Below are 26,037 nucleotides of genomic sequence, written 5' to 3'. Positions count from 1 at the left end.
TCTCTGTCTCAGCGGTCACTCTTACAGCCCCTTCTCCTTTCTTGCCCCTTCCGAACCTGATCTCTTATCATTTCCATCAGATACTAGCCTTCGATATTTGATCTATCTCATACTGGGACCATCCTTGAGCTCCCTTAGACTGAATTTCAGGTTATCTGAGCGCCACAGATAAAATCGACCTCTCTTGAGCTTTTATGACTTTCTGGGGTCGGAAATCTCATGCTTGGCTCCATGATCCACCTTCCCTGGTGAGCAAAATCTGGCTATATGCCCATATCTAGAACACCTATAGCACCTCACCTGACCTCGGTGATTCCCGTTATTTCCCAGAGTGGTCAAGAATATTTGCTCCTTTTCCTGAAACTTATTTCTAAGTGTGCTACGCTTCCTCTAGCTCCAGCCTAATGGATTTCCCCTTTCATCACAAGAATTTTTCCTGGATCGTCTAAGGTACAGAGCATTGATACTTATATACTGCCCTTGATTTGTGCCATTGTTATGGCAGTATTTATTTCTGTCCCCGTGATGCCTATCTCTGTACCAGCACTCTCTAGCCCAGTGATTGCTCCACCTGCATATATAGCACCCCCTTTCGCTTTTACCCGTTCTATCTGTTTTCATTCTATCCTTCCATTCCCTTGTACTATTCTGCTCCCTCCTTGTTACATCCCTAGCCCATGAGTTACTATGTCTTCCACCCCTAGCATGCATATCCTTCTTACTATTAATTTCTCCCAACAAATTTTCCAATTTCATTTCTATCCCAGCTATTTGCCTTTCCCAGCTTGTTTGTTGCTGATTGGCCTGAGCATCATTGCTTAAGAAGAGCCTTTCCATTATACATTCCATTTTCCTTTCCATATTATTGATGTGTCTTGACAGTTCTTCTCTGTCGTCTTGGCCTTCATATTCATTACGGTTGTCTCCAATACAGCTATTTCTGCTTTCTAAGCATGAAGACTATTTCATTAACACTACAAACCTTAGAATTGTTTGTTAGTAATTCAAGTTTTACTTGCTTTTAGACTCTCTGTAGTTATTTAATAAATGGAAGATTAACCTTTTGGAGATGTCATTTCATTAAAAGCAGTGCAATACCAGCACAACTTGTTATGAAGGCAAAGTTTGTTCTGTTATGTGCATAAAGAATAGTAGAATAGACTCTCTTTAGTGAGGATTATAAATTATTGTGCAGTGGCAAACATTGGAAAGACTTTTTAAACAATAGGCCAGTGGATATATAATGTGTTTTTTGTATTCACTGTTTTTAAATTTCTATTTTTTAATTTTTATTCTACTGTAACACACACACACACACACACACACACACTATAATATTGAAAATTAAAATTACTGAATGATAAGTAAAGATTGGCACGATGAACAGCTTTTTATATTTCATCAAAAATATAATAAAAGTTCCTTGCTTACATGTAATGTTATCACTTTTCATAAACCCAATGTGATCACAATAAGTGGTGCCCACTGTTTCAGTAAAGACAAAAAGATAAAGGAAGCCAAGCTTTTGCTTTGTCAGCCAAAAAAAATAAAGCAATTTGTCTATACAGCCTATATGAATTTCTATCATCCTCTTTCCACTGCTGGAAGGTACCAAGCCAGTTAAAATTTTAACAGTCAACCTTAGCTACCTAGGAAGATAATTTATTGTTATTCTTCAGTTGTTATTTTCAAATGTTGAATCTTGTATTTGGCAGGTTAAAAATGCACAGCTGCCAATCCTCTAAGTTTACAACAGAGAATCAGTCTTTTTGATAAGATTTGACCCGTTTTCTCCATCTCACTGTCATAATATAGTTTTTCTTTTCAAACAAAAATAATAAAACTACGTTAAAACCAGAGTTTTTAAGAAATTGTGAATTTATTCCTATATCCATTAACAAATATGGCTGTAATAAACACCTGAGAATAGTTTGCCATAATTGTTCAATTATCTATTAAAAAAAAAAAAAGTAAACTTTATTCAGCAAGTTTTTCATTTCCATTTCCAACACAAAGCATATGATATGTCCTAGGGGTAAAATCCTCCCTCAATTTATAAACTAATAAAGGTTACTTAAAGTTTATAAAAATTTATAAATTTAATAAATTTATATCATTAAAGATTTATTTTCAGAGAAAATCAATGAACAGGATGAAGAAACTCCTTTAACCTGTGTTGTAAAAAAGTTAGAGGTGGTGTTTCCCTTTTAAAAGTAAAGGCTCAAACACCATCCTCCCTTGTCAATAAATTGGTAGAGGCTGCCTTCCTTGTCAATCACGTTTTTAAAAGACTGATGAGTGATGAGTACAGTAACAGTACACTGAAAGGACAGAATTCATGGGATACCTGGTTCCTGGGCAATGTGATGCCGTCACCGCTAGTGGATGAACCCACCATTTGGCAGGTATATAGGTACACTGCATCACTGCATTCACGTAGATGGTAATTCGATGTGAGTATGGATAAACATTGTGAGTTAACCAACTTTGAAAGAGGGATGATAGTGGATGCCCAACGCATGGGGTCACTCTATCATGGGGGTGGCACAAAAATTGCACTATCCCCATGCAACAGTATCAAGAGTGTATTGGGAATGTGCTGTGCCATTTCCGGAATAACATCTCATCAGCAGAGAAAGGTGGTGGATGAACGTGGCCGTTTACTTCTGTCTCACATTGTTTCAGCCAACTGGAGAGTGACAATGGCACAAATGACTGCCGACTTCAATGAGGGAGGTGCCAGAAACATCTCCACCAAGGCCATCAGGTGATCATTAACTGCAATAGGTTATGGGAGCTGCCTACCCACCAGAGTCCCATTGCTAACACCACAAAACAGGATGCTATGCCTCAACTGGGCAAAAGAACATCAACACTGGACCTTGGATGATTGGAGATGGGTTTCCTGGTCTGATGAGTCCCATTTCAAACGGACGGTAGGGTGCGTATCTGGCAGAAACCGTACGAGGCTATGCACCTGTCGTGTCAACAAGAAACTGTTCAGGCAGGTGGACAGTCAGTAATGGTCTGGGGTGTGTTCAACTGGCACATGTTGGGACCTCTGGTACATCTAGATGCATCTCTGAATGACCCAAATTACGTGTCCATCCTTGCAGACCATCTAACTCCCTTCGTGGTCATCATGTACCCACAGGGCAATGGACTCTTCCAGCAGGACAGTGTGCCTCCCCACAGAGCCATGGTGACTATAACATGGTTCGAAGAGCATTCCGCAGATTTTACCTCCATGGAATGGCCTTTCAGTTCACCGGACATGAACTCTTTGGAGCATCTTTGGGATGTTGTGGAAAGGTCCATTCAAGCTTTGTATCCTCCACCCAGAAATGCAACGAAATTATGGACATTGGTGCAGCAAGCATGGATGGAAATACCTTTGGAATACTTTCGTGAAATAGTGGACTTAATGCCTCACCATGTGACTGCCCTTATCCGGGCAAAAGGTGGGCCTACCCTTTACTAGGCAGATATCCCCATGATTTCTGTCCAGTCAGTGTACATCATGAACATCAAAAAATGGGTTGATGGATGACAGTAGCGTAGCTAGAGGGGGGTGGAGAGGCGCGGTCTGTCCCGGGCGGCACTTTTTGGGGCAGCACTTTTCTCGTGAGACACAATTTTATTTTTCGACGATTCTTTTATTTATGTTAACTTAGTAATTTTTATTACTTAATTAATAATTAGTTTTTAACAACTATACTTACAACTAAAATAAAATATAAATATAGCAAAACCATTACATTTCCCTATCATACTATAATTCAAATTCTTAAAAATAAAACAATAAAATGCATGGCATGGCAATTGGTTTATTGCTTATACTGCGATGGCTGCGTCTCAACAGTGGCACCACACAGTCAGTACATATTTGCGAAAATGTATTGTTTTTTTTTTTTTTTCTTCTAATTTTGCGTATAACTAAGGCCATCGACAGGATGTCCTTAGTTATACGCAAAAATGACATTTTAGAACATTGGAATTAAAGTTTTACTTCAAAAATAAACATAGTGTTTTAATTTATTTCCATATACGTCGTTTTGACATTTTGTAGTATTTTTGGTGTGTACTGAGAGGGGCGGCAAAAGCTCTATCTACAGTAATGATGGATGATGAACTGATCAATCAGTAAGGCACAACATTTGCAGCAGATTTTACTGTAAATATTTTAACATGCAGTAAAAAAAAGGGGGGGATTAATTTTACCATTGTGTTGTACAGGTGATTTGGATACTAATACTTAGTTTGGTGGCCAGCTGACTTTCTATCTCCTAACACTGAAGAGTTGTCTTACAATAGCTGAAAGTCTGCTGGTTCCAAAGAGAATTCATACAAGGGTTATTCAATAAAAAGTGATCATATTTTTTTTTTTTTTTTTTTTTTTTGTGACTTGCCTTTATTAATCATCCATATTTTGATGGGCCCTTTCAAAGTAGTCCCCATTTGATGAAATGCACTTACTCCAACATTTCTGCCATTCTTCAAAAATATGGTGGAAGCCATTTTTTGACATGCATTTTAGAATCACCTCAGCTTGGTACACCCATGGTCCTGAGCTGGATATCATCATTCTTCTCTTTCTTAGTGATTCCTTTCTACTTTTTCTCTCTCTCTCTCTCTCTCTCTCTCTCTCTCTCTCTCTCTCTCTCTCTCTCTCTCTCTCTCGTTAACTCGGGAATTTTGTTTGGTGGTGCAGCATAAGCCTCAGGCTTCCTTGCACCATATGGCTTATAATAATAATAATTTCTTCTGAAAACTGGAAATGTTTTCCTCACAGCTTCTTCTTTAAGTTTGGGGGGAAAAATTGAAAGGTGCAATTCAGAGCTGTGGGGGTAGATGAGGGACATGTTTGACATTAATGCTGACTAAGTATTCAATGACAGAATGAGCAATGTGAGGTCTCACATTGTTGTGATGCAGCATCCACCCACCTGCGTACAGTTGTGATTGTTTGTGATGAATGTGATCCTACAAAGTGTGCAGTACAGCTCTGTAGTGAGGTCCCATTACAGTCATATGATGCTGGTAAACCATTCCTTTATCATAAAAAAAAAAAGATGACCATAACCTTTCCTGCAGAAGCCACAACATTTGCTTTTTTTGATGTTGGCGATGATGTAGACTTTCAAACGGAGCTTTGTTGCTTACTCTATGGTTTGAAAATATGAGCCTCTTAACATTTCATACACTTCAGCTGATGTTTTCTTGAGACAAACAAAATTTAAGAGCAGTATACTGTTCCTTGTGTGTCAGTTGTTATAATCCATTGTTATGTAGGTGAAACTGAACAGGCATAAACTTGACCAACCACCAAAATCACACTGTGCACGAGTCAGTTGCATAGTTGCTATGTGATGCAGCTTGTTTTGGTCATAAATTGCACAGCTCGGCTAGAAATAGTAGGCAGTATGGGTGTTCATGAAAAATTACGATCATTCTTTATTGAACAGCCCTCATAGATAGCAAGTTGTCAACTGGGTTTTTCGTTAAACTCAGTTGGTAACTTATCAATTAAACTCAGTTAAGCATTAAGTTAAATATTACTTAATTATAACTTAAATATAATTGTAATTGCAGAAACACTTTATTCATCCAGTTCTGCTATTTGGTGAACAAGTTTTGATGAACCAAATTGAAATGAATTGATTTTACAAAAAAAAAAAAAAAAAAAAGCTTGAGTACTTCTTAATATCCTTGAAGATAAAGAAATAGATATTTTTGGGTATCAGTTCTCAGAATTTCAGTGTGAGAGCCTACAGATAGAAGAAGAAAGGATTGTGCACTGTGGACCTTGTTTGGGAAACTGACAAGTGCATAAAGCAGCTTGAATTATCAAACTGAATTATCATTATGAAATCATGCTTGGTATTTTAACAATTCTTCATAGCAATGTTGAATGTAGAGAAAATATTCAGCTAGGTGGGGGGGAGGGGCAGAACTGAGTTCAGATCTTCTCTATCTGGTGAAGCTTGGATGTGCTCCTGACAGCCAATCTAGACAGCAGGGCCATTGTTATGAAAAAACTGACTCAGCATTTCTGAAGAGGTAAAGGCTGCAACAGTATCTTTCTTGATGCATTCATAATCAGACAGAAAAATTCTAGGTAAGCTAACGTTTGAAAGCATACTAAATTGTTAAACAATTCTATATCTGTATTTTTAATATAAAATGTATATACTGTTGGTGAAATTTATTTCCTAGTGCAGTGTGGACTTTAAAAATCCTCTAGCTTTTTCCAAAAGATTATTCTGTTTTTTTGCCTGATTTTGGCAAAAAAAAAGTATAGTTTTCTCCAGTTTTTCAAAATTTGACAGTTATGAAAATTTAACTGCCATTTCTCTGACTATCCATGAAGCCTATCCAAATCAGTTCAAAAGAACCCAGCCTGATTTATATTTATCCTTTATTCCTTCATCACTATTATTCAAGAAAATCAGATGCAACATGTCAACCAAACATAAATTTCCTCAGGTGCAGTCTATTAGTTTCTCCAATAGCTTGCATTTATGCCCTCTAGTTTTTATATTATATTTCAATGTGAAAATTCCACGAACATTCATTTCTGGAGATGACTGTGCGTGTTGGACAGTGAGGAAGGAGCTATGCTTCTTATCACAACTGCCTGCAGGTTAGTCTTATCAAGCTTAAGTATAAGTTGTCTGTTTGATGAGATTACCAGTGATAAAAGAAAGGACAATAATGGGGGATGACCAAGAGCAATTACGAAAGTATGATAAAAATCTTTTCGTTACAAAACTTGAATGGGCAAGTAAGTGTGAGTGCCTCATTATGGGAAATTTTTTCTTACCTAATAACTTCTATCCATTGTGGCTAAGTAGAATTTATTAATTGCAATTGCAATAATTATGCTTGTTTGCAAGTATGCAACTGCTAAGTAAATAAACTCATTAAAAAAGACATAGGTTGTTGAAGTAGGCTTTGAGTTTATACTATTGTCATTACAAGTTTATAGTGTTTTGCTACAGATAAACTACCTATTCATAAAAGAAATGTAATGTTATTTATTGGTAATGTGTTGTCCACTTGTCAGACAGCTATGTGAGTAATTGGCATCTCACTGGGAGGTGGCTAAGCACCTGATCAGTGCAGCACCTAACAACAAGTGATTAAAAATAGCAAGACAAGAGATGCTAAATGTATAGGAATATTACAATAAAAAGAGCATTTTAATAGCTTCTGTTCACTGAAGCTTAGTAGGCAATATATTTCTAGACTTACGCCTATTTGTAAGTATAGTGGGAATGCTAAGTGAACAATCAGGGTGGCATCACTGCATTACAAATAAATAGCATTTTCCTTATGAAAAGTACTACTTATTGATAGTGCAACATCTCAGCTTATGCAAACAGCCTTGCAATAAGTGAATTTAGTGAATGTATTGATTTAAGTTAGTTGGGTTTTTTTTTTTGGTTTTTTTGTGGAAGAGAAAGGATATAGATAGCAAACTCTAAATAATATGTAATTGAACCTCGTTATTCTTATATATTTTTGTGATTAATATGTATTTTTTATGAAATTTCTGATTTTTTACTGATTTTTTAATCAGTTAACAAGCTTAATATGTCTTTTTGTAATTTTGCATTTTTTTTTTTTATTTAAAAAAATTGCATCATGACTTTTATGCTATTATGTTAATTGGATGATCAACAATAAATTTTTTACAAAAAATCATTCCACATTATATGCATAAATGTTTTTTCAATATTAACACACTTTGAAATATAAGCTATTCCTACCCATCTTAAAAACTAGAACAACCATTAGTTTTTGTACTACTTTCACCCTATTAAAGAAAGGCAATTTTTTGCTTTAAGGTGATCACCTTATATAATCATATTTGCATTGACTAATTCCATTAGTATTGTTATTTTGAAGTTTGGTATGAAGCAGATGAAATATGTCTATAATTTCAGCCATTTTATATACATATAACAAAAAAGGGTAGCTTGCTTGATACCACGTGTTACAGTTATACAATTAAACTACAAATTATATATTTTAAAAGTAGAATGGAAGTAAGTGAATCTGTTGGATGGAATGTTAGGTCTGTATAGTTGGCATGCAAAATTGCTTCTTTGTCTATGATGTAATGCACCTTGCCTTTTGTTGCATGCTGTTTTTGAGATCTGCATGTTATTGCTTGCTGCTGCTAGTGTGCACATTGCTTTTGTAGTGTTAGAAAACAGTGCTACTCTTAGTCACAACTGAAAGTGTTATATTAATTTATATCATTGATTATTTATTAAAGAAGGCATAGGTCATGAAATCTTATGGAAACAATATATAGAAAAGAATTTTAATTTTAAACTCTCATTCTTCAACACTTTTGAGGAGTGTGAATATATATATACACATTATTTGCAAATGATTTCTAAATTAATTAATTAATCATTTATATATTAATAAATAACTCTGACCAATGCCTTTTTAACAAAATTAATGGCTCTACCAATTTTGCTTTGATAGAACTCTGTGTTAACATTAATGTACATTCATTCACTTGTAGTTTTCATGCACAATTTTAAACACTACCTGTTTCAAAGAATTAAAAGAATGAACGATATATTGATATTTTATTTTCAGTTCTTTGTAAGACTGGAAAACATACGCAAGTGTTTCACACAAAAGGGAGGGATGTTTGTACTAGAGGAATATAGTAAGTCACATAGTTTAGCGAATGTCTTATTTATTTATTTATTATTATTTTTTTCTGTTTCTATGTCAACCAAGAAGACTACCATTTCACATTAATATAAATTTTTGAGGGCATTTCACAAGTTTTTGCTCAATATTTTGCCTAGCTATACACCACTTTTTTTTTTTTTTTTTTTTTTTTTGTTTCTTCAACATATTTATTCCCAATAATATAGCATGGGCTTAATATTAGCATGAATAAAATTACACAAACTCTTATTTGTAAAGTTAAAGTTACTGTTTCATGTTAGCTGCAGTTATATGACAGTTATTATAATGGATGATTCATGATGATATCAGAAAGCCTCACTATTTCAAAATCCAAGGACAAAAAGTTAGTCACTCTGAAGTAGTGAGATATGAATAGGTTTAATGAAGGAACCTTTTTCTTTAAAAATGAAACAATGCTGCATCATTCTTAAGATCTATAATAACCATCTGTAAAGCTTTCATTTTCAGTTTTAAAAGTTTATAATCATTGACTTCCAAAGAGGCTTCCCGGCTTCCCCACATTAAAATGCCTGCCCATTTTTTTTTTTTTTTTTCTTTAAAAAAAAGGCTTTGAATCAGTATATATTCATTACTTGTGAAAATTCTTGTCTATATTTCACTATTATCATCCCTTTTGTGTGATCAAACTTTGGACAGTTATTACCTATTCAGTATTTTCTTTCATTTTTTTAAAGTGCTGAGTATGGTATAACTATACTTGGATTTATTTTTAGGTAATTTCACTTTAGGTTTTTTCTTTCTTACCAGTTTCCTCTATTAAACTTAATATCAATAAAATAATTCAACTCATTTTTTCATATGTTGCAATGGGTAAAAATTAACTTTGCATGGTGTTTATGTTGTATGTCTATACATTTTCTGCATTAAAAAATAAGCTACAAAATAGAGGCAACTAAAAGGTCAATTTAAAGTTGAAGGATTATCAATAATCCAGTCCATTTTATAGTTGTGCATTGTGGATGAAAGAAATGTATATAAATTATAAACATAATTAAGGTATATGCATTACATGTAATTTGAAAATATAATGAAGATATAATCTTGTGGACTAAGCCCTCTGAAAAAGCAACTGAACTCTATAATCATAATGATAATATTATTATTAACTGCAGAGAAGACATATCTGAAAGAAAGGTATATTAATTATAATGAAATAACAGCATTAAGTATTCTACATTGGGACTGGGATAGAATACCCTAAAGAAGTATCAGTTATATTGAACTTTAATATAATATACTGTGTATATTCTATAATTTCGCTTGATTATTTTAATATAATTGATATTTCTTTCCACATTTTATCCCAGTTCCTGTATATATATATACATATATGTATATATACATACAGTACTTAATGCTGTTATTTCACTTTCATTAATATTTCTTTCTTTCAGATATTCTTTCTTTATCTGTACATAATAATAATGATGATGATAATTAAAATTCGGAAGTTAAAAACACGGACTCCGCATATATTTGCAAATTAAATGTTTTTTTGATTGTTGCCCAGTGGTGGAAAAAGAGGATTTCCTACACAAATTCATGTTCAGTTAACTAAATAAAATTGCAATTGATGTTAACATTTCAGGTCCACTTTGGAACTCTTTTCTCAAGGCAAGTTCCTATACTGTAGGGGTGAGTAGACCCTTATGAGACCGGTCGCAGCCTGTTTACAGCCAGTCTCAGATAAGTCTAATTGCCCCTGTAGCATAGAGCAACTTCTTTTGAGAATGGAGCCAACCGGGCTAGCCAGGTGGGTAAAGTGCCTGCCTGGAAACACAAAGGTCATGGGTTTGTAACCTGCCTCGGGCTTGGATCACAGTAAAATGCAAAAACTTTGGGAGGTGCATTATGGCCACAGAAGCCAATGCACCAACAACTAACAAAAAAAAAAAAAAAAAATTGAGAATGGAATCACTAAATAGATCCAAATATTGACACCAGTTGCAATTTTATTTAGTTATTTGAACATGTCTTTGTGTAGGAAATCCTCTTTTCCACCTCTGGGTAACAGTGAATAAATCATTTAATTTGCAAATGCAGAGCCTCTTTACTTTTTGAAATTTAATTGTTAGTTTCCGTGTAATGTCTTTCAATAAACACATAAATAATAATGATGATATATGAAATGCAATTCTGTTAATTGAAATGGTAATTCAGAGAATTTTTTTACAATTGCTAATATTATTAAAACTAATATAAAAACCACTACACACATCCTCTCTTATCAAGAAGCCAAGTAGTGGCATTGGTTTAAGGAAGAATGAAGTATTTCAATGTATAAACAGTTCAGTGCTTATGCTAAACAAAATTTTATTTTCTAACTTATGAACTCTAGCAATTCAATTATTTTACTAATATGTGCCATATACTTCATATTTTCAATACAGCTTAATTGAATAGCAGACTTTGATACTTTGGGGGATACGTTGCTTACTATACCAATTAAAATATGTGTTAAAATATACTATGAGGAGGGAATTTTTCTATGCCCTAGTGCAGTTTTGTTTCAAGCTCACACACAAATTTAATCTCCCCGCCCTTTAAGTCTGCCACTGGACAAACTTTTGCTCCAAAAGTTTGTCCATTTCTTCCTTGAATCAAGCTGTTAATTTCCATAACAACAGATGGAAGCGTGTTCCAGCAATCAACCACCTGCTTGCTAAAGGCAAATTTCCACACATCTATTCTACAACTGTTTCCTCAGTTTGAATTTATGCCCTCTCAGGCAATTATTTTGAGCAAGAGGAAGAATTCCATCAGCATTGAGCGTCCTCAAACCATTCAAAGCCTTATACACCTCAATCAGGTTACCTCGCAGTTAGTGCCTAGTCTCCAGACACTGCAATTTGCAGAACTTAAGCCATTATTGGTAAGAGAAACCCTTTATTCCACTCACCAATCTCGTTACCATCCTCTGTACTTGTTCCAGCAGCTCTACATCCTTCCTAAAATGAGGCCTCCAGTCCTGTATGCAGTACTCAAGATGTGGCCTGACCATTGCCTTATACAAGGAAATAATCACCTCCTTATCCCTGCTAGAAAAATTCCTATATATCATTGACAAGATACCATGAGCTACTCTTGCAGCCTGTCTGCCCTGCTAAGAAAACTTCATATCTGACTGCACAATTACCACTAGGTCTTTTTCACTCTCCACTTCTCTGAGTGTAGTACCGCACAGTTGGTATGATACTCAGGGGGCTCATATCTGGTGAGTATGGACTTAGCACACCTAGGGTCTTGAGCTGGATATCATCATTCTTCTCTTTCTTGGTAATTCCCTTCTCTCTCTCTCTCTCTCTCTCTCTCTCTCTCAGGGTAACACAGAAAGTTTTTTTTGTCTGGTAACAGCATAAACCTCAGACTTCCTTGTACCATATGGCCAATAATAATAATAATACTCTGGGATTACTGCTACCTATATGCAGTACTTTTCATGTGTCAATGTTAAATTACAGTTGCCACCTCTCAGCCCATTTGCTCAACTTTTCTAGATCCTTTTGGAGTAGCATACTGACATTACTGTCATTAACAACTCTGCCAACTTTCATATCATTTGCAAACTTGGACATTAAGCCTGATATACCTTCATTATACCTTCATCAATATCATTGATAAATACAGAAAACAACAATGGATCCAACACCAAACCCTAGGGGACTCTACTAATAACATCAGTCCACGAAGAGCAGTGTCCTATGATTACCACTCTCTGTCTTCTCCTGCTCAACCATCCCTTTTTCCATAGCAGCAACTTACCCTTAATGCCATACTGATCCAATTTGTACAGTATTCTTCCATGTTCAACAGTATCAAAAGATTTCCTAAAATCCAAGTATATGATATCAAAATTATTATTTGCATCCAGTTCCTTTGTGACCACATCATGGTATCCAATCAAATTGATGAAACATGACTTCCTCTTAACAAACCCATGCTGTGTCTGAACTATAACTGCAGTCTTGTCTTGATGATCCCTCATTACTTCTTTAACCAATGACTCCATTATTTTCCTCAGAACAGAACTTAAACTAAAAGGTCTGTAATTATTCCTGTCACTCTTTGATCCCCCTTTGAGAATTGGGGATACGATAGCACATCTCCAGTCTGTGGGGACCGCCCCTGAATCTTAGAGTGCTCTCATATTCATGGCTAAGGGTTTGCTTACCTCCTATGCTGCCTCCTTTAATATAACTGGATAGATCCCATCCACCCTAGGTGTCTTTCTTATGTTTAACTTCAACAATTTCTCCTCCACTTTGCTCTTAGTTATTACATAATCATTAAGCACCCTGTTACAGTTTGATAAACTTCTGGCATTCTCCTCCCATAATAACTCCTCATGAATGTAGATGCAAAATACTCATTCAGTTTGTCAACTACCTGAGTAGGATCATCAACAGTCAAACCATCAATAACAAGTGGATCAATCAGATTCATCCCCTTCCTTCTAGAATTTACATAAGTAAAGAAGTCTTTGCTGTTCCTCTTTGTATCGTTTAGCAAAGATTTCTCGTGATCTGCCTTCGCTTGCCTGACCTTCTTTGTGACACACTAGCTTATATCTACCATAGGTTCTGTGTCTCCTGATAATTTATATGCATCCCATGCACTTTTTGTCGTTAAAACTAGTCTCATTAGTTCACTCGACATCCATTTAAGCCTAAACCTTGAATAGGATTTATTAGTTGGTGTGAAAAGCTAGTAGTTTCCAAGATTAATTCCTTCAGTGCTTCCCATTTAGAATATGCTGTTGGTAACGTCATCAGTGGTACCACTGTAGTCACCTTTATGGAAGCAAAAACCCTTCCCTTTACCCCTGCTGGTAATTATATCTTTAAGTAAATCCCACATCAGTACACTGTGATCACTGCCACCTAGTGGTTCCTTTATCTGCAAATTCTTAATGTATGAATAATCATTGCTAAGAATCAGATCAAGAGTATTACTCCCTCTGGTTGCCTCTCAAACATGCTGCTATAGAAAACAATCATCCAATAATTTCATAAAAGCCTTGCTAGTGTGCAAGTGACCAATCCACATGTTCCAGTCAATATCTGGAAAGTTAAAATTCCCCATTATAGGGAAATCTGTTTTACTGGCCCACTCTGTTTCTCTGTATGTTCATTGTACTCATCAGAGTCATTAAACCTATAACACACTCATACTCTCAATTTTCTTTTTCTTCTCAGTTTTTGCAATTTTTGACCAACATTTTACGTATTGTAATGGTTCAATAAAATCATAATTGGTAAAAATAGAGCATACATTGTTATCTTTCGATTTTATACATAATATGCAGTTGATGACATCAAACCTATAGTCATATGTACCTCTTTCCATTTTTTTAATTTCTTTAGATACCATAATAGGACAGCGTTGAACTCGATTGTCTCTCACAGTTCTTGTAGCTCTTATTTTCTTCTTTTTTAAAAAATATCATCAACGAGTACATTGTAAAATAATTGTCAGAGAAAACTACATGGTTTGATGGGTCTGGCAGATGTTCCAATAAATCAATAACCACTCTTGCACCTACAGGTATACTCTTCACATTTTTGGTTTCTTTAGTTGGTTTTCCGCAATAGACGTCAAAAGCATAGCAATACCCAGAACAACTCTTACCATTCCAATTTTGTAACCGAACCTCACTGGTTTGTTTCCCCCTTGATAAATTGTTTGGCTGGATTATGTCCAAAATTCTTCACCATTGACAGATCCTTGTGAAAAAAGGCCACTGGCAAAATTGCTTTATGAGCATACTCATTATTGGCCTAACTTTGTACATTTGATCTTGACAATTTCCAATTTCGTCATTATTGGCCAGATGTACAAATCTCTTTATTTCTAGATATCGATCTCTTGACATGGTATTATAAATGCACGAGATACCCAAGTCATCATCCAGTGACCAATACATTCTTTCTTGAGAAAAGTTGATATCCTGTCAAAAGCAGTACTGCAATAAAACTTCTCATTTCTTTGTTGGTGATAGTAAATTCACGATTGTTTTTGTCGACATATATTATCATTTATTCGCATATATAGTCTACGATTTCATCACTAAAAAGTTTTTCAAATATTTTGGGTGGGAAAAAATCTTTTAAGTCATTTTTCACAGCATCTAACTCACTTGTAAAACAAAGTTCATTTGTTCCGATAGATGCATATTCTGGATGTCTCTTCGGCCATTTTGCTTTTTCAAAATCAAGATATACTGTTGAATCACTACCACTTTTGTCTTCCTGTAAAACATCTTCATTGAACTCTTCACAATCTGTCAACTCGTCCAAATTTGGAGGTAATATGCAAATTTCAAAGCCCTCATTATTATTAGATTCTTGATTTGCAACATCTTTAATAGCTTCCTCAAGTCTGGTGTATTTCTTCTTGCCATAAAAAATCTTCAATTCCATTATCACTCGGTTTATGATTCTATAAACGAAAATAAAACTTATATACAGTAATGCTTAATGTCCCTGTTTGAGGATGGTAAGATATAAACAAAGAAAAAATAACTAGAAAAAATGTAAGAAATGAAATTTTGTTCATACTTACAGCATATATTGTGTCTCTAAATTTGATTGTAAAACAAAGACAATTAAAAAACACTCTGTATTAAAAAAAATAAAATTTGACGATAACTTCTGTGAGTCACTAGAAAAATAAATTGGCCACTTACAATGGTTACAAAATTGGTACTGAAGACATCTGGTGCTGATGGCAGTATATGAATCATTTCCTGATATTTATAGATAAACAATATAGAGAAATATTTCATGAAATTGCGACAGTTTCAAAATAATAACATTTTGAATTAGCGTTCCCATATGAGTACATCAGGCGCTAATGAGTTAAGTGTAGCACAGACATTTTAACTTTCACTTTAGTCTCTGGTAACTTCATTTTGCTTAATAGCTAGCAACTCTTATAGCATTAGCATTGCCTTAGTAGCATCATCGTCATTGTCCACCTTAACATACTTCCCAAACCTATATATTCCTTCATAGTCCCATTCCTTCCATACCTCATTCTATCACATTTGTTTACTGTACCATTTTTTTCTAATGACATTCTCACCAAAGCCATTGATGCAAAACTCTTCTAATGAATAACATCATGAATAGCATCTAAAACATTCCACTTTGGCTTCAAATTTTTCCCTCCTTTGTTGAAGATGAAGTACTTTATCAGGCTGGCTTTATATGCTCTCTTCAGGTTATAAATAATGAATACCTTAATGAGTTGCTGCATAAAACTGGTGAAAATAGAAAATAAAGACTGAGACACTAAAGCCAAAGAACATCTTCAACTTCAATAACTCAGCAGAACATATTGTATAGTGATCTACAATTATCAAGATGTTCCTTTTTCTGAAGACATTCTTCTATCCAGTCTCAATAATAATGACTACAAAATTTTGACTGCAAGACAAGCAACTGCTTTGGTCTCATAATTGCATGGAAGTTAGTTAACTTCTTAAAAAACTCAGCTTAGAATATTTTCCATTATGACAAATGGATTTAATTTTGTACTGTCATCTGTTCTGCATCATAATGGGAATAGTAATACTCTCTTCACTTAATTTTCCACCATTTCAAGAGAGCAAATGTTTTTTTTTTTTTTTAATAAATTAAATTTTAATTAATTAGGAATGTACCAAGCTTTGTATTAACCATAACAAATAACATAATTTATTTCTTATTGAACAAAAATGGACTTTGCAATATATATTAACCAAATTTTCTAGTAAATGAATATGTTATGTAGAAAGGATTATCCTTTAGCAGAAGAATGATATGTGCTTTACATAAACAAGAACTTTGTATAAACCAAGTTTTTTTTTTAAACTAGTTTCTACTTGTGTGTGTGTGCACGCATGCAAGTGCATGCACATGCACACACAAACAAACTAGATGACATGTGAATTTCAGAATCTATTCAGGACCTGAAAACAATAAAAAAAAGTTCATATAAATATCTATCCAATTCTCAATGGTTACAGAGATATGGCTATTTGGATTTTAAAAAATGGCTATGGGTTTTTCAATGATGGAAAATAATAAAAAATTAACAAGATTATGCAAACATAATAACTTTTGACTTTCAAAAACCTGGAGAATTAGTAATGGTAAGCATGAGAAAATCAGGAAAATTTTTTTAGCTAAAACAGTCAAAAAAACAAGCATTTTTTTAAAAAAAGGAGGACAAAAAAGATTTTTTCAGAAAAAGACAGGTTTTTAAAATTCACACTGTGCTAGAAATTTAATTTCACTGACAACATATATATATAGGTATTCAGTGTAACTCTATAAAGGTAATGTTTAAAGTGTTACATAAGAAAAAGGTATACAGTTGATGAAATGGTTTCAGTGAATGCGAAATTAATAAATAGGTATGACGATGCACCTAAAAGTGCAAAACAGCATTAAAGGATGCAAGAGTAAATATAAGTTGTATTAATGTATTGAATTAAATATGCATAAATGGATGTGATAGTTATACAATGTGCTAGCAACTAGCAGGGTGAGGAAAGTAGTAGATTTATGAAAGGTGAAAAAATGTTAAAATCCCAGAGGTTATGATAAATTAAGAAAAATTATGGGCTGAATTATAAAGTGGAGGAACTGTAAAGGAAAATTAGTACATAAAAATAATAATATAATGCAAATAAAATGGAAATAAAAATTAAAATGTTATAGTTGTCATGAGGGGAACATATTTATAAAATGGTCAAATACTGTATAGGTAATGCAAATATGCATGATCTTAATTATTGATACATGATCAGGTATTTCATCGGGGGACTACACCTGACCATGTATCAGGAACTGCATTTCTATACTTGTCCACAGTAGTAGAAGAAAAGTGAATGGCCAAAACAAGTCATGATAAAGAAATTAGCACTTTCTAATACAGTATGGAGAAGGTAGTCCCAACACAGTTTAAATTATTGAGGTATAAATAATTTAGTTAAAATAGAAAAATGTTAAAATGAATATGTAGAATTTATTGTAGGATTTAATTTTGTGTAGATAGGAAATCAATTTAGAACAAGCAAATGTTATAAGGGTGAGAGGTATTAAATTGAGGAAGGGGAAGGGAAAAAGGAGTATTTTAAATAAATAAAGAAGAAATATAGCAATAGAAGTAGGATAGTAGAACATTCGTTTCACCCTCGTATTGCACTAATAGTTCAACGAATGGGAAGAAATTAGAAATAGACAGTAGAAAGATAAAAAGCGTAGAAAAAGTAATTAAAAGACACTAAGCTTGCTGGGGTTGTGAGGCCCAATTTTATAGTAAGGGCTTTGGCATTAGTATAAAAAGGAGCTAATACCAAAAGCTTGTATAGAAATATGTGTGTTGAACATGCCGATAAAACGAAACCGAAAGTAAAATAAGAAAGTGAACATGCACGATACCTGGAATATTACAAGTAATGTGAAGTGAAAATTAGTCTAGGGGGAAAAAGGTGGGGAGATGAAATGTATCAATTCAGTAGAGTAGTTGAATGCAAGCAGGTTTCAACCAAGTGAACAATGTATTACATGATAGAACAATTTATAGCAGCAAAGCGGACTTAATAGTAAGCACCGTGGAAATTCAGAAAAGCAGGAATGTAGTGACCTCTATAGTCATATTTAGAATACAAGTGCATGGAGATAATTTATAATAAGCGTTGGAAAAAGTGAGGGACGCAATTGGAATAGTAAAGCTTTAAATGTAATAAAGTCATGCTCATTTAAACATTACCATTAATGTTGTGTCAAAAACCATATTCACGTAGACCAAAAGTTAGGGTTACATTATAATAAACTGTATATTAAACGTATCAGAGAAAGAAATGCGAATCATAAATATTTTAAGATAATTAATTTAAATCGTAAATATTTTAAAAGTCAACTGGCCACTGCAAAATACCCCTTTTTTTTTAATACAACTTATATTATATTATATTAAAATACATCTATAAAACTATTTACCAGTACAGTATGCTTTCAAATATTAGCTTCCTAGAATGATTTTCTGTCTGTGGATTTCTGTGTGCATTGTCTGTTAGATATCAAATCATTATGGCTATTTCAAGAGATACTGTTGCAGATACTGCCCGCTTCAGAAATGTTGAGTCAAAGTCTTGTTCATAACAATGACCCTTCTGTTTAGACAGTTGTCACGAGCATTTCTGAAACTTCATCAGAAAGTGAAGACTGAACTCAGTGTTTCCCCCCCCCTCCACTTGACTCCTTTTTTTTTTTTTTTTTTCACACTAAGCATTGCTATGAGGAACTGTTAAAATTCCAAGCATGATTTGGAATAATTTGTAATTATCTCAAATTGGATAATTCAAGCTGCCTTGCACATTTGTCAGTTTCCCACACAAGGACCACACTACATCAGTTCTTTCTTTTTTTTATGATAGTGTTTCTTCTAAGCTCTTACGCTGAAATTTAGATTACAAATTGAAAAATATTGAATTACAATTTAGATTACAAATTGAAAAATATTAGAACCCTTTTTTTTTCCTTTTTTTTCTTTTCTTTTTTTTTTGTAAATTCAATTCACTATTTTTGGAGCCATCAGACTTTCAACTGTTGTAAAGAAACTCACTTTGGTTTTGATCTTTAGAATTTGCTATAGACAGTCAACTGGCCACCAAACTAAGATCACAATTTATCAAATTTATTCAACAAGTCATACAGCTTCTGCTATGGGTGTATTAACCTGAACTTGTAAATACTTCCCTGGATCATATCAGTACACAAATCACCCAGAAAGAACAACGTTATCAAAGCTAACACTTTTTTATTGTATGTAAAAAATACTTATGGTATAGTTTTCTGCAAATGTTGTGGAATACTACTGATCAGTTTGTCATCCATTAATCTATTTTGACACATGCGACATTGTCTCTTTACTCATCTCTTATTGGTCTTTTACAATTGTGATTCACAAGGAAGGAAACCTTTCAGGGGCTCACATCTGGTGAGTATGGGCTTGGCACACCTAGGGTCCTGAGCTGGATATTTAATTTAATTTAGTTGGTGCAGCATTAGCCTCAGGCTTCCTTGCACTATATGGCTAGTAATAATAAGAATAATATTCACAGGGGAGGGTGGTGTTTTTGCTCTTATTTCTAAACTCTATTAGCAATGCAAGTTAGAGGAGTTGCATCCCTTACATTTATTTCTTTGAAAATAAATAATGTTATAGGTTTTTGAGAACTTTAAGTTCTTTTATTAATCATTTATTGGTTTCCAAAATGAGTGAGGATATGGTCCCTGGGGCACGTCATTTCTGAAATTCTGAAATTTTCTGAAAAAAAAAATAGAAGCAAACTTTGTTTTGCAGGTTTTTCATTTCTGACACTTTGTGTCAGAAATGAAAAACCTGCAGAACAAAGTTTGCTTCTATTTTTTTATTTTTTTTTTTATTATTTATTTTATTTTTTTTTAATGCTTACTGAACAATTACAGAAAACTTTTCTGAGATGTGTATTAAGGCCATATTTGTTAATTAAAATAAGAAGTTTGTGAAAATTGTAAAAAAATTTCACGAACTATGTTAAAATTCTGATTTTAACATAGTTTTACTATTTCTGTTTAAAAAGAAAAAAGGGTCAAAAAGAAAAATTGCTGTCATAAAACTAGAGAGTGGCACAGTTTTGTACCTAGTATATGAATAAACTAGGTACAAAACTAGAATATACTAGGTAAAATTTATTTTATGTTATTATTTTTGAACATTGAAAACTCCACATTATGACCACCTACCTAATATGTTAGATAAGAAGAGAAATACATGGATTAGGCAGCAAACTCAAGTAAAGGACATTCTTATCAAAACTAAAGAACTAAAATGGTCTTGGGCAGGACACAAAACTCGAAGACATGATGACAGATGGACTAAGAAAATAACAGAATGGAACCCAAGAAAAGCTAGAAGAAAACCTGGAAGACAAAGGCGGAGATGGATAGATGAAATTCATGAGTTTGTGGGTAGTAAATGGACGGCCAGTGCTCAAAACAGAAGGAACTGGAAAGTTGCTGGAGAGGCCTTCATCCTGCAGTAGATTGACAATGGCTGATGATGATGATGATGATGTTGGTTCTCCACATACAGCCAAAACAGCTCGTACCCAGCAAGGCATGAATGCTACAAGATTTCTAAATGTGTCTTGTGGTATCTAGTACCAACACGTAACCAGCAGATCCTTTTACTCCTTTAAGGTCTGTGGTTGAGATGCCACAAATCGGAGTTGCTGTTCCAATACAAACCACATATGTTCAATAGGATTGATGTCTGGGGAATTTGGAGGCCAGGGCAATACCTGGAAGTCTTCCTCATGTTCTGCGAACCAGTCTTGAACAATCCAGGTGGTGTGGCATGGCGCATTATCCTGCTGAAGGATGGCACCGCCAGAGGGGAAGACCGTTGCCATGAAAGGGTGTATCTGGTCAGCAATGAAGTTTAGGTAGGTGGTAGACATCAGAGTGCCCAGCACATTGATGACTGGACCCAGGATATCCTAGCAGAACATCGCCCAAAGAATGACACCGGCTTGTATTCATCCCACGGTGCATCCAGGTGCCATCACTTCCCCAGGTAAATGACCGCACACATACCCGACTGTCCACATGGTGCAACAGGAAATGTGATTCATCGGACCAGACGACCTTCTTCCAATCACTCAAGGTCCAGTTTCGATGCTCGCGTGCCCATTGTAGGCACTGTCGCCAGTGAACAGTGATTAGCACGGGCACTCGGAGCAGCCTGCAGCTATGCAGCCCCATTTTTAGCAGGGTACTGTGTGTTCGAGGTACTGTGTGTTGTGACACATTACTTCCATAATCAGTTGCCACATACCATCCGGGAGAGCCTTCACTCACCTCGCCGGTGGTTCGTGGGTTTTCCCTCCTCAGACCACTTTCTGTAGGTACTAACCATGGCGGACCATGAGCATCCCACCAGCCGTGCTGTTTTGGATATGCTCTGACCCAGTCGTCTGGCCATTACAATTTGGCCCTTTGTCAAACTCGCTTAAGTCTGCTGCCTTTCCCATCAGAAGAACAAGAGTATCACTGATTAATGGTGTTTAACAGTGATTGGGGTTTTAAGAGTAACACTGATTAACAGTGTTTTTTATAAAGTGTCCCAACCCGCACGCACACACCGTAGTTCACCTGCAGTTGCTTCAATTTGCATAATGACTCGCTGTTCATAATGTTTTGGCTCATCGGTGTAGCTCTGTAACTTTTCAGAATCAGACACATGTTTAAACTCTTCTCATTTATTGTAGGTCCTAAATTGACCCCAAAAGTATGACCCGTGTGTGTGTGTGTGTGTGTGTAATTTAGAATAATGGCCAGTTAGAATAAATTAACCTGGTGCCTTTTTTTAGTGCAAAACTGAATAGTGAAAAATATCACTATGAAAGGAAAATGAAAACCTATCACTACTATGAAGCAAAAATAAAATAAAACAGACCAGCCATTGAGCACAATCTCTTCAGAAGCCAACAATGGCCATGTAATTGGTAATTTTTATTTTTGAACACACACACACACTCAAGGATGTGCCATAAGTCAAATTTTCCATGGGAAAGATCATTATTTGATAATAAACTAAAACCAAAAAGTGAATAAGAGAAAAGTTATTGAAAATCATGGGTTTCCACTCTGAAGTGTTGGAATTTTTTACCTAAGAAAGAGCTGTTAAAACAGTACTCTCTTGGTGTATTAACAGTAATTGGTACACCAAGAGAGTAGTGTACATGTGCCAATTGTCAGTTGGAAACTGAAAACATGTTTTAGAGCAGCCAACATTGGCAGATTATTGGAACTTAACAAAACTGTACTTCCATGTAAATGGAACAACATCATACAGGTTTGTAAGTACTCTACACTGTTATGTGCCATACTGAAATTTGTCAGTATGAATTCATCAAACACAATGGTTTCATTTGACTGTTCGTTTTCCAATAGTAGTAATTCAACATACTCTGGAAACATCCCTCTTTTGGCATGACATCAAAGTAGCATTACTGACCTTTTCACTCAATGCAAATACCTATTCAGTTTGTCAGCACCAAAAGGTCATAACAACTCATCAAAGGTAAAAAATTCACACACCTAAGATTGAAAATCCATGATTTTCAGTAACTCTTCCCCCTTTCACCTTTCAGTATTTTATCCTATAACCAGCTTCTCTTATGCAAGAAATCTAGCTTGTACAGCACTAGCAAAAAAAAAAAACCCTTCCACACATTACCTTGTCCACGTTATCTTTGTCTAGTTCTTCTGTGGATTTATTCAAATTATCCACTTCTACAACAGATGAAGGTCTGTTCCACAATCAACCACCCACTGACTGAAGTCAAACTTCTGCACATCTATTTTACAACCATCCTTCCTTAGTTTGAATTTATACCTCTTCATGAGCATAGTCTGAGCAAAAGAAAGTATGCAATGAGCATTGAGTTTACTCAATCCATTTAAAGCCTCAAAATCCTTGATAAGATCACCTCACAGGTGCGTAGATGCTGCAATTTTCAGAACTGAAGTCTGTCTTGGTACAAACAACCTTTCGTTCGCTTTGCCAGTCTTGTTGCCCTTCTCTGCACCTGTTCCCAGCAGCTCTACATCCTTCCTAAAATGAATCCTCTAGACCTGTATGAAGTACTCAAGATGTGGACTAACCATTGCCTTGTATAATGGGATAATTGCCTTATTATCCCTGTTCTCAATATTCCTGTATATCAATGAAAAATTCCATTAGCTGTCATGGCAGCCTGTCTGCACTGTTCAGAGAACTTCATGTCTGACTTCACAGTTACTCCTGGTCTTTTTTATTTTCCCCTACCCTCAATGTAGTACCATAGAGTTGATACATTAATTATTCTAAATCTAGAATTATTGCTACCCATATGCATTTGTCAACATTAAACCTCAGTTGCCATTGAGTTGCAAATAAAAGCAGTCTTTTATGTGCAACAGTATCAAAAGCTTTCCTCAATTCCAAGTATGTAATATCCAAATTATTTTTTGCATCCAGTTCCTTTGTTACGGCATCATCCATTCAAATTGGTCAGACAAGATCGCCCCTAAGAAATCCACACTGTGACCGAATTCTAACTGAATCTCTGTGGGCCTGCATTACTTCTTTAACCAGTGACTCCATTATATTCTCTGGTACAGAAGTTTAGCTAACAGGTCTGTAATTACTCAACACAAATAATTACTGCCCAGAAATGATAGGAGGGAGTAAATGATGAGAGCCTTGTCGATTAATTCGGTCCTGGAGACATTGTGCAAGGCTCAAGGGGTAGAATTTTTTTTGTCTGTGCTTGTTAACAGGAGAGACTGCTTCTACAGGGATGGGATACACTTAAATAGAAAGGGGGCAAGAATATTTGCTGATGCTATCGAAACAGAGTTAGGTGGGTCGGAAAACTGATAGCTTGAGGGGAATACACGAAATAATGGATTAACAGTAGCCACTGGCAGAGGTGAAAGTGATTCTTGCACTGCTTCTATTGGAATGAGCAGCAGCCTGGAAAACAAGAGGTAGGGGATTTTGGAGACTGCTGGGAGTCATTGCAGTACAAGTAAACACGTAGACTGTGTTAGACAGTGGCGTAGCTACCATGTAGGCAGGCAAGGCAATTGCCTCCGGGCCCGGGCCCTTTAGGGGCCCGGCGTCTATGGCAGTCTCCTGTTTTTGCAATTTTCATTAATTAAGTAGGAGCCCAAACATGTTCTTTGCTTCCAGGCCCGAAAAAGGGTAGCTACGCTAGTGGTGTTACAGTAGCTATATATGCACCATATGCTACATATACAGGCATACCTCGGTTAACGTTACCTCTGATAACGAAGCCTCGATATAACGAAGTCCGCAATTTCAAGCCCCATTTAACATAAAAAAATATTCCAATTTAAGGCCAACGCCCGACAATCATCCGATTGGTGACTGACGGCGACTCGTTACGTATTCCCGAGTGCTCCCGAGCTGCGGGCATGTCTGTTATAACAGTTTTGCGTGTCAATCGCGTAATTTAGTTGTTGTTTACATGATTGACGTTGTTTCAGTGTGGCGCATTGCAATAATCGACGTAGGTTCTTTATAGCATTACATAACGTAGATTTTGTAAATTTTAATAGAAATATTTTTGTTTTAGTTAATTAAAATGTCAGAATCAAAGAAAAGAAAAGCAATTTCTTTGGAAACTAAACTAAATATCGTACGACGTGTTAAAAGCTGCGAAAGAAAATCCGATGTGGCACATTCTTGAGGATTAGCGCAATCAACTTTAACAACCATACTAAGTCAATCAGAAAAAATAAAAAAGTCTGCTCAGAATTGTACAGATGTTACAGCGGCAAAATTAACTCGCTTAAGGAATCCAATTTTAGAAAAAATGGAGAAAATGTTAAGTTTGTGGATAGATGATATGTCACAACGTCATATGCCTTTAAGTCAAATGGTGATTCAAGAAAAAGCATTATTTTTGTTTAATCACCTGAAATCTAAACAAACTGAAGAAATTACGGAAACCTTTGGGGCTTCTCGTGGTTGGTTCGAGAAATTTAAAAAACGGGCCAGGATTCATAGTGTAAAATTAACAGGAGAAGCTGCAAGTGCAGATGTTGAAGCTGCAAATAAGTTTCCAGAAAAACTAAAGGAAATAATTGAACGTGAAAATTTTCCACCAAATTTGGTGTTCAATGTTGACGAAAGCGGTTTGTTCTGGAAACGGCTACCAACAAAAAGCTTCATTTCTATTGAAGAAAAATCAGCTGCTGGATTTAAAGCAGCCAAAGACCGTTTAACATTACTCTTTGGATCAAATGCCTCTGGTGATTATAAATTAAAATTGCTATTAGTTTACCATTCAGAAAATCCGAGGGCGTTAAAAGGTAACATAAAAATGAATTTACCTGTAATATGGAAAGCAAATAGAAAAGCGTGGGTTACCAAGGAGTTATTTACTGATTGGTTTGTTAACCACTTTTGTCCTGGAGTAAAACGGTATTGTCAAAAAAACAACTTTGAAGAAAAAGCTCTTTTATTGTTAGACAATGCTCCGGGACATCCTACTGATCTTAACACGTTGGACACATGCATTCCTGTCAAAGTTGTGTTTCTTCCAGCAAACACAACTTCCCTGATTCAACCATTGGATCAGGGAGTAATAGCATCATTTAAAGCTTATTATCTGCGTCGAACTTTAAGTAATTTAACTGAACTAGAGGATAAAGTGGAAATGACAGTTAAAACTTTTTGGAAAAACTA

At 35.1% G+C, this 26,037-nt stretch overlaps 1 protein-coding gene across 10 annotated transcripts in view; it reads left to right on the top strand.

Annotated features, from left to right (window-relative positions):
- The window catches only part of Rab3-GEF (Rab3 GDP-GTP exchange factor), a 973,693-nt gene that overhangs the window by 857,294 nt on the left and 90,362 nt on the right, over positions 1–26,037 (top strand). For 7 of the 10 annotated variants that reach the window (XM_090382519.1, XM_090382521.1, XM_090382518.1 and 4 more), the window contains one exon: positions 8,620–8,692. The exons of 2 other annotated variants lie outside the window; for them this stretch is intronic. In XM_090382519.1, coding sequence (XP_090238645.1) covers positions 8,620–8,692 — 73 coding nt within the window. Of the gene's footprint in view, positions 1–8,619; positions 8,693–26,037 lie in introns of those variants that run through there. One more of the 10 variants, XM_090382525.1, reaches the window with a different exon arrangement.

Source organism: Mastigoproctus giganteus, chromosome 10 (assembly GCF_048544385.1).
Source record: "Mastigoproctus giganteus isolate SK-2022 chromosome 10, ASM4854438v1, whole genome shotgun sequence".
Taxonomy (NCBI): Eukaryota; Metazoa; Arthropoda; class Arachnida; order Uropygi; family Thelyphonidae; genus Mastigoproctus; species Mastigoproctus giganteus.
Note: the sequence above shows the minus strand (reverse complement) of the source record. Positions and strands in the feature narration are given on the sequence as shown.